The 10367-nt window shown below is 39.8% G+C and overlaps 1 protein-coding gene across 1 annotated transcript in view; it reads right to left on the reverse strand.

Moving 5' to 3' along the window:
- The window catches only part of PON2 (paraoxonase 2), a 30878-nt gene extending 27228 nt beyond the window's left edge, over window positions 1-3650 (reverse strand). The window contains exon 1 of the mRNA XM_017525154.2: window positions 3201-3650. Coding sequence (XP_017380643.1) covers window positions 3201-3337 — 137 coding nt within the window. The 5' untranslated portion in view covers window positions 3338-3650. The remainder of the gene's footprint in view (window positions 1-3200) is intronic.
- Between the last annotated feature and the right edge of the window lie 6717 nt (window positions 3651-10367).

The raw sequence follows: 10367 nt of genomic DNA on the forward strand, positions 1-10367 counted from the left end.
TTTTTATTAGAGACAGGGTTTCACCATGTTGGCCAGAATGGTCTCGAACTCCTGACCTCTAGTTATCTGCCCACCTCAGCCTTCCAAAATGCTGGGATTACAGGCATGAGCCACCGCACCCACCTGAACATGCTTCTTTTTAAAATAGACTCTAAGGGTCACCAAACTCTAAACAGAAGTCGCTCAACCATATGATAAAATACAGGGTACCCAGTTAAATTTTGAGACAAACAATGAATGATATTTTAGTATAATTATGTCCCAAATTACATGCTTATGCTAAAAGTATGATATAAGTATTCCATGCTTATACTTAAAAAAAAAAAAAAATTATCTATCTGAAATTCAAAGTTAACTGGGTAGCCTATATTTTTCTTTGCTAAATCCAGCAACCCCACCATCTACTCCAACATTCTCATATCAGGCCATTTGGGGCTTCACATATCCCATAATGTTACCACTTTATAAAGTCACTGCCTAATAAAGCATATCACAATCATATAAAGAAAAGTTGCATCAAACTGTAAAGGAAGCCGAGGGTGGTGGCTCATGCGTGTAATCCTACCACTTTGGGAGGCTGAGGCAGGAGCATCACTTGAAGCCAAGAGTTTGAGATTAGCCTAGGCAACAAAGTGAGACCCTGTCCCTACAAGAAATAAAAATATTAGCACATATCTGTAGTCCCAGCTACTCAGGAGGCTGAGAAGGGAGGACTGCTTGTACCCAGGAGTTTGAGGTTGCAGTGAGCTTTGACTGTACTACTGTACTCTGGCTTGGGTGGCAGAGCATGACCTTGTCTGAAAAAATGAAAACAAAAACCAAATAAACAAAAACCTGTAAATAAATTATCAGGAGCATTCTGTCAATAAGTTTTATTAACTTTTTCTTTTTTTTTAGATTTGCAACTATAACTTTAATATAAAACCTTAAGATTAGTTAGAAGGGGAAAAATTTGACTGTTAATTGAGAAAACTTGCAACTTGCAGAAAAACTGGTGATTTATACATTAATAACAACATAATGAACTTGTGAATATTTGTGGTCTTGCCTTTGAAATGGAGAGCCAGACAATCATACAAAGACATCCAACTCATGAATGTTCTGCAGAGCAGGCTGGGCATTACCTAACGTGAAAATTAAGGTCAATATGTCCATTTCCTACCCACAAGCATTCTTTCCTCAACCCTAACTCCCACCTCAGCCACCACTGTTCCTCTTTGCATTGCTTTATCAGTAGATGAAACTACCACCATGCGACAGTGGGTCTGTCACACAGACTGTGGTAGCACCTTTGACTTCTCCCTCATCCCTGGTGTTCCAGAGTTTGGGTCCCTGTTAGCCCCTGTAACTTACTGCAATACTTTAACCAGTTTCCCCATGTCCACTCTCTATTCTAGTAGTTCTCAACCCTGACTGCTCATTAGAATTATCAGGAGAGTTTTTAAAAATACGACTGCTACTGTCAGCCAGTGTTCTTACATCGCTTCCTTATTTATCTATTTATCAGGGAAATCTGAAATGGTGCAGGCATTATTTCATATCATATTTTAGTTATAATGAAAAATCTCCGGTAGGCAGATATCATAGTTTATAAATTACCAACTCGATTTTAATTTAATTATATTTTTTGTAGAGATGGGATCTTGTTATGTTGCCCAGGCCTGTTGCTAATTCCTGGGTTCAAGCAATCCTCCGGCCTAGGCCTCTGACAGCACTGGGATTACAGGTGTGAGCTGTAGATTCTGATCCAGACCAGCTGAATCGGAATCTTTGATGTTGCCACCTAGACACCAGGCCCTCCAGGAGATTCTAACGTAGGGAGAACCATTGCTCTACTTCGATCCACCCTTCCAGGCTTATCTCTATAAAACACAACTAGTTATATTAAGCTCTTGTTGAAAAACAAAACAAACACCACCAATATTTCACTTTTGAAGGAGTATTGAGCCTATCAAAGTAGGGCCCTATTTTCAACTTATATTTAATGGCCTCAAAACCTATCCTTTCCCCCCACCCTACTAGTCTCATCTCTTGACTTTATGCTCCCTTCAAATTGGCCCATTTGCTAGTCTTCCAGCTTCCCACCTTACCCCCTTTGCTCCTGCTGCACTATGTATTTGGCATGCCCCCTTCAGGCCCATATGTGTTGCACCCACCCTTCAAGGTCAAGTCGAATGTCTCTTCCTCCCTCTGGAATTCCACCTCCAGGGGATGTAGTCTTTCCTCTTTAAGCCTATGGGGTTCTTTTGTGCCTGTCCTTAGGACATCCTAATTCATACATTTACTGTATTTTATTTCTCTCCTCCCCTGTATTAAACTCCATAAGGGTTGTACTCTACTACAGGAGCCTAAAAGAGCACATCACATAGCAGTGCCCAGTATTTCTGGAACTCATTTGCATGAGGCCTATAAAATTTTGGTTGAGGCCGGACAGAACAGCTTATGCAATCCCAGCACTGTGGGAGGCCTAGGCAGAGGATTGCTTGAGCTCAAAAGTTAGGGACCAACCTGGGCAATATAGCAAGACCCCCATCTCTACAAAAAATAAAATATTGGTAATTTATAAACTATTATGTTTACCTACCAGAGATTTTTCATTAAAACTAAAATGCAAGATGGAATAGTGCCTGCACTGTTCGGTATTCTGGCTTCAGGGTTTCCCGGTGAATACACAGGAAGTAACTTAAGAATATTAGCTGAATATTTCAAGTATCTTTGATCTACAGCTGAAGAGTTTCTCAAACTATGCGGAAAGGGGCGGAGAAGAACTTTATTAAAGACGGGGCTAGTTTGGGCAACAAGGAGAAGCAGCACCAATGACCTGAAATAAATCTTCATAATTAAAGTTTTAATGCATGAGTAGTCGTTTTGTTTTCAAGTTAAAACCCCTAGTTTGGCCCTTAAGTAATTGCAAAGCATTCTTTTGTCAGCCTAAGCAGAAGATAACTTTGTTAGCAGCAAGGCCTTATAAACTTTCAAGAAAGTGTCGCGATTCACTCCAAACTTAGCTGGTTTTTTCACTAGAAGCGGCGAGTGGGGGTTCAACTAGCTGGGGGACAGACAGCAGTCAAAAATTCTCCACCCCGGCCGCAGTGCCTGATCCCGCAGGAATCCCTCCCCCAGCCTGCGCCCTCCCCGCACCACGCGGCCACCTCCAGCCTGGGGACCGGCGAGGAGGGGTGCGCGGGAGTCCCACCTACCTGAGTGCCACCAGCCTCTCGCCCAGGAGGGCCAGCGCGATCCCCAGCAAGCCCACAGCCACCAGCCGCCCCATGGCGCGGGAGCCGGGCGCGCCGCCTCGCTCGGGCCTGGCCGGCAGCTCCGTGGGCGGTGCCATCTTTCCGGCTTGGCGGTGCCGCCCGCGCTCCGCCCAGTCCTCGGCTCAGGCCGAGTCCTGCGTCCCGGGCCGCGGAGGCTCCGCCCTGGGCCTGACCCTGGGCTTTGTCTCCACAAACCTATTTCCCCAGTTACCTTCGGGACGGCCCTGACACGCCTTGCTTTAGGCTCCTGAAGTAAAACTTTGAATTCCTTCACATCCTTTCCAAACAACTCACCCGAAACTCCCTAGCAGCCCGCATACCTTTCTCATTTCCCTCGTCTTCAAATACATTTCTCACTCGCTATTCCAATGAAAAACTTCCATAGAAAGCTTATTCTGGGGGACTAGGGGGTACCCCAAAAGAAGGCGGGGAAATACTGGGCTGTTGTCTTGTAAATATTTCACATTGGAATCACTACTTTTTATAACAGGATGTACTTGCAAAGAAATAAACATCCTGTGTCCCTTAATACTTTTTTTTTTTTTTTTTTTTGATACAGTGTCTCGCTGTGTGCAGTCTGGACCTCCTGGACTCAAGGGATCCTCCAGCCTCGGCCTCTTCAGTAGCTGAGACCGCAGGCACACACCATTACACATAGCTGTGTGTGTGTGTGTGTGTGTGTGTGTGTGTGTGTGTGTGTGTGTGTCATCCAAACTCAATGGGAAGAAGTGTAGATTTTTTTCTTTTCCTTTTTTACTGTTAACAACCATAAGATGAAATAATAATTTAAAATACAATTTTAAAAGTATTAAGTGAAACCTACCCATTAAGATTGATACCATTACAATAAATGAGTACACCTGAAATAAGTTTTTAGTATTTAATTGCCACCCTACAATATGTAGGCAGAAATGGCCACACTTGACAATTTTCAACAAACATCAGTTTTATAAACAACCAGTAAATAAAAGTAGATGCCAATTTCCCACCTGCCTCTCACCAAAAAGAAAGAAAAAAAAACCAGACCTCTCTACCTCTGTGCCTGTGTAACTCTGCTTCAGTCCTAAGGAATATTGGATTATACTGGATGGTAGAAAGGGAAGTAAAGGGCTCTCCTTTGAAAGCCCAGGAGGCATTACCTTTTTTGTGTTGTGGACCCTTCTGGCAGTGGTAAGCCTATAGATACCGTCTCAGATAATGTTTATAAATGCTTACAATAAAATGCATGGATTTTCTCCTGTGTGGTTCATGAAAAAAAGAAAGAAAAGAAATAAAATTTTTTAAAAAATGAATAAAATGCATAGATTGCAAAGAAAATCAATGACATTGTAAGGAAAAAAAATAAGAGCAGTCTGAGCTTTGTGAGGTATGCCAAATTTATCAGGCCCAAAATGACATGAGTATGGGACTTAAGTCATGCCCCAACACCCATGCCCGGAACAATTGTCTAAAGTCATTTTGTTGCCGAGTAGCTGTCCCATCCATTATCTTCATATTCCTGGAATTTATGATATCAAGAAAGTACAACCAAACCACAGCTTATGTTATTTTAATGTGAAGAATTTAGGAACTGCCTCTTCCTTCCCCTTAAAAACCTATGTGTAACTGCTGCTAATCAGAGTGTATATTTAGGGAAACTTGAATCTGTGCTCCTAGGTTGCAGTACTGAAACTTGGCCCAAATAAATTCTTCTACTTACATTAATTTTGTCTTAGCTTCAAAATTAAAGATCAACAACTGAAATGTAATTGTTAAAATATTAAAAAAATTAATTTGTACCATAGCAATATGGTAAGGTAATGTGTGCAACATTATTTAACATATTAAATAACAAGATCTAGTCACATTCTTTTAAATAATGAGGAATGCAAATGTTTTTTCAAGATACTGGCAACAACTGAAATGAAATAATGAAAATATTATTTCCATTAGTAACAGTGATGAGTACTGCAAATGCTTCTCAGGTTTGACTCCTAGTTTTGTAATTGAAGAAAATGCTAAATTCCAATTGAAATCAAGATTTTTCTTTTCTTATCCAAGGTCATTAATCCCTCTGAACTATCAGTGGACTACTGGGTTAAGAACTCTGACATAGGCGAAGGCTATGACTGTTTAGATAAGGGTGGAATCTCCTTTCTAGGACTATTTTTGGTGTCAATCATTGAGTAAGAGAAAAGCCTCAGATACAAAACCAGAATTTAGTCCAGGCAAGGCAGCTCTTACCTATAATCTCAGCACTTTGAAAGGCCCAGGTGATGGGATCACTTGAGGTGGGGAGTTAGAGAGCATTGTGGGCAACATAGGGAGAACCCATCTCTACAAAAAAAAAAAAAAAAAAAATTAAAGAATCAGAATTTAGAAGGAAGACCTAAAGCAGAGGGCCCTGGACTATTGCCTGGGCTTCTCTCTTAATCTCTTAGGCCCCAACGGAAGTATATACAACTATGCCTCGTGGATTCTGGATTAGGAGCCAGGCTACGGTGTCTTTCCACAGGTTCCACAAAATGGGAAAACCATACAGATGGCAAATAAGGATATTTAGATGTGTCCTATTCTCTATGTCTATTTCCCTTTTGCTATTCCCAATTTTTTTAAAAAGAGAAAAGAGTCATATTCTTTTTTTTTATTATTGTACTTTAGGTTCTGGGGTACATGTGCAGATCATGCAGGATTGTTGCATAGGTACATACATGGCAAGGCGGTTTGCTGCATCCATCCCCCTGTCACCCATATCTGGCATTTCTACCCATATTATCTCTCCCCAAGCTCCCCCCACCCCACCACTGTCCCTCCCTTGCCCCCCCCAACGTACCCCAGTGTGTGATGCTCCCCTCCCTGTGTCCATGTGTTCTTATTGTTCGATACCGACCTATGAGTGAGAACATGTGGTGTTTGATTTTCTGTTCTTCTGTCAGTTTGCTGAGAATGATGGTTTCCAGATTTATCCATGTCCCTACAAAGGACACAAACTCATTGTCTTTTATGGCTGCATAATATTTCATGGTGTATATGTGCCACATTTTCCTTGTCCAGTCTATCATCGATGCGCATTTGGGTTGGTTCCAGGTCTTTGCTATTGTAAACAGTACCACAATAAACATATGTGTGCATGTGTCTTTAAAATTGAATGATTTATAATCCTTTGGGTATATAACCAGTAATGGGATTGCTGGGTCAAATGGAATTTCTTTTACTAGATCCTTGAGGAATCGCCACACTGTCTTCCACAATGGTTGAACTAATTTACACTCCCACCAATAATGTAAAAGTGTTCGTATTTCTCCACATCCTCTCCAGCATCTGTTGTCTCCAGATTTTTTACTGATTGCCATTCTACCTGGCATGAGATGGTATCTCAATGTGGTTTTGATTTGCATTTCTCTAATGATGAGTGATGATGAGCACTTTTTCATATGTTTGTTGGCCTCATAAATGTCTTCTTTTGAAAGCTGTCTGTTCATATCCTTCGCCCCCTTTTGAATAGGTTGTTTTTTTTTTTCCTTGTAAATCTGCTTTAGTTCTTTGTAGATTCTGGTTTTCCTCCTTTGTCAGATGGGTAGATTGCAAAAATTTTTTCCCATTCAGTTGATTGCCTCTAATGACTATTTCTTTGGCTGTACAGAAGCTCTGGAGTTTAATTAGGTCCCTCCCATTTGTCTATTTTGGCTTTTGTTGCCAATGCTTTTGGTGTTTTAGTCATGAAGTCCTTGCCTATGCCTATGTTCTGAATGGTTTTGCCTAGGTTTTCTTCTAGGATTTTTATGGTGTTAGGTCTTATGTTTAAGTCTTTAATCCATCTGGAGTTAATTTTAGTGTAAGGTGTCAGGAAGGAGTCCAGTTTCTGCTTTCTGTACATTGCTAGCCAGTTTTCCCCAAACCATTTATTAAACAGAGAATACTATGAATTCTAATTTGATTGCACTGTGGACTGAGATACTGGTTGTTATTATTTCTGTTTGTTTGCATTTGCTGAGGAGTAATTTACTTCCAATTATGTGGTCAATTTTAGAGTAGGTGTGATGTGGTGCTGAGAAGAATGTATATTCTGTAGATTTGGGGAGGAGAGTTCTGAAAATCATGTTCTTAATAGTCATGTTCTTCAGTCTGGTTTTAGCTGACGTTAAAGAGTTGGAGGTCTGCCTCATTTAGGCTAGTCTCAGGATAGCAAAAACAACAACAACAACAAAAACCAGCTTTTGTGCTGACTTTCCTTTCTTCTCTGGCCTATGGTAGGTATCACTAATGATTTTGGCAAAGTATCTCATCATACCCAGACTTGTCCTCACAATTTTTTAGAACAACAACAAAAGGGAAATAAGAATCCCTGAGTTTGGGAATAGATTTCAGTTCAGATTTTAGTTCAGGATGAAACCTATTTGCCATCTTGGTGCTGGGCGATCAGGGGGAACAATGCTCTGGGGTTTAGCACGGAAGAATTTGTGATAATGAACCAGGGCTTTTGCGTCCACCAAAACCTACCTAAGCTCTCCCTCAGAGAATCAGAAAAATGGAAATCTCATTTTAACTTTATCAACATCACCAGTGAGTTCCCCCAATAATCTGTGTGAGGAATCTTCTTCCTCCATATTCTTTCTCTTTCTGAATGTTGCTGTCAAAGCAACTTTTGCAGAAGTAGTATCTGTCTTTACCCCTAGCCCCATCACCATGCTAGGGCTGGAATTGTCATTCTTCACATGGGGATTGGGATGAGGCATATTTTCTAACTGGACATCAGAAACCATTGTAAGAATGTTATACTGGTTATTACATCGTATAGCATAGTTTAGCTATCTTTCGAGATAACTAGGACGTATAGGCTACACCAAGAACATAACCCTGGTTTCTGTTTGTTTCCTGGGGAAAGTGGTTTCTGATTACCAAATAACCAAGTTACTCAATACAAAACACACTTGTTCTGGAACTTGCTTGTGTGCTGGCAACTACTTGGTATGAAACAGTGTTTCTCAAATAATGATTTCTGACTACTTTATAATTAGACATTTAGTGGTTCTTAAGCAAAATTTCAGAAATAATAATACCTTTTATCAATGCTTCTCAAACTATGTGTACTGAAGGACAGGTTTTTCTTGTCCTTTGTAAAATACAATGAAAATGAATTACTGGAAGATGAAGGAAAACACCAGACATACAAAATACAAGCCCAAATCTTTTATTATTTGGTTCAACAGACATAAAATTACTTTGTCAAATATCTGTAATAGTTTCTAAATGCTTACTTTCAATTTTTTGTATTTAACTCGCCATGGGCCAGAAACAAAGAGTTCACGGACTGAAAATCATCCTTGGAGCACACTGCTTTTCATGATTGTACTTTTAACTCTTTAAATTTTTTTGCAGTGTATTCTTACTTGTAATGCTCATGGTAATTTGTGAAATAAGTGACTCATGATTACTGTAATTTTATATTATATGTGACAGGAAGTTGGGCCCTCCATATCCCTTTTATTCCTTCCTCTCCTTACCTCTGTTTTAAAAAGGGGGCAAAAATGCATTGAAGGGATTCTATCAAAGATGCTTATTACCAGCAAAAGAAAGATTTACCTTGTAGATGCCTCACTCTGTGGCTTCTCAAAGACTGAAGGAAACCTGCCTCCAGCCAGGCCATTTTCTGAGAATTCCAACATATTAAAAAGTGAAGAAATGCCATAACAGAAACATAAAGATTTTTTTAAAATATTTATGTTCAGCAAGTTAACATCTTCAAATAACAGGTTGAATGATATTAACTTGTTGCTTATAGAGGTCAAATTCATAAACAAAGATATAATACAATGTAATGTGTTAGTCACAAAATAATTATGCAATTCATAAAAAATATTTATTCCTGGTTTACTGTAAGAAGAGTGGTCCAGTGATGGAACTCAAGTTTAAAATAAATGACTTTTTTCAGTTGTGTCAATGTATCTTTATGATGTATGTATAAATGAATTCTAAGATAATACTGAAAGTTAATATTCAGAGCTCTTTGTGAACTTCAAGTCTAGGCCAGTTGGCTTGCCCATCCTCATGAAACCCAAGCCTATTTATTTGGAGAGCTACAGGCTTTCCTGCCTCTCTTCCAGGAGCCATTGAACCCTGGGGAAGAGGACAGAGAGGGAGAAAACATTGGTAATGAAGTGGGGAGCAGGGAGAAAAAGAGACAAAAAACCCCCATCCTCCATCTGAGGCTGACTGTGGAGGGGCTGAACTCTATGGAAAAAGTGAAGACATATCCCATCCTCTTGTAGGAAATGCGTGCACATTTTCCATTGTCCAAAGCAGCATTGTTTATAGTTCTCCATGAATGAAACATACGTTCCACTCCTTTTAGATGCCTTAATGAAAAAGGCTTAATGAAGGGGTCCACCGAAGAAACAACCAAGGAATGATTTATTGAGCCCTTCTTATTCCACACACTGCCTCATTTAGCAATCATTTGAATTAGTTGCTATTATTATCCCCCAATTCGTAAGTGATGAAATTGAGGCCAGAGATTAAGTCTCTGACCCAGTGTTATATACCTGGAAATGGTGGGGTCAGGACCCAATATAAAAAAAATTTATACTGAGACTGCATACCCACTTCGATATGTCTTTTATTAATTGTCAAATAAAAAAAGTTCTATGTCCTTGCTATTCATGGTAAGAGCAGAGATGAATAAACTGGTAATGAGAGTTGTAGAAATTTACATCATGTAACCCCAAAACCTAAAATGTAATAAAAAATAATAAATAAGAAAATTACATCATGTAAACTTGCATGAGAGAGACAGTTTAAAACTAGGTTGCTTTTTATACTTTTTCTCTGCCTGCTTACAGTGATTCACTTAATATTGATTATATTCTGTGCCTCCAAGCAGTTACTGGGAATTCAAAGATAACGAACGCAGACATTCTTTGCCTCAGTGGCGGTCAGAATCTAGGCAGTTGGACAAACATGCAATGTTGTAACAGGGGCTCTGAACTTTGATCTCTATCCTGTATGTGATGTAAAACCACTCATGACTTTTTAGGAAGGGAGGCACATTTGTGTTTTCAAAGGTCACTGTGATGGCTATGGGGGTATGGAGAAGGTGGGCTGGAGTCTGTTAAAGAGAAGAAACAGATG

The sequence above is a fragment of the Cebus imitator genome, unplaced genomic scaffold (genome assembly GCF_001604975.1).
Source record: "Cebus imitator isolate Cc_AM_T3 unplaced genomic scaffold, Cebus_imitator-1.0 Scaffold37, whole genome shotgun sequence".
Lineage (NCBI taxonomy): Eukaryota > Metazoa > Chordata > Mammalia > Primates > Cebidae > Cebus > Cebus imitator.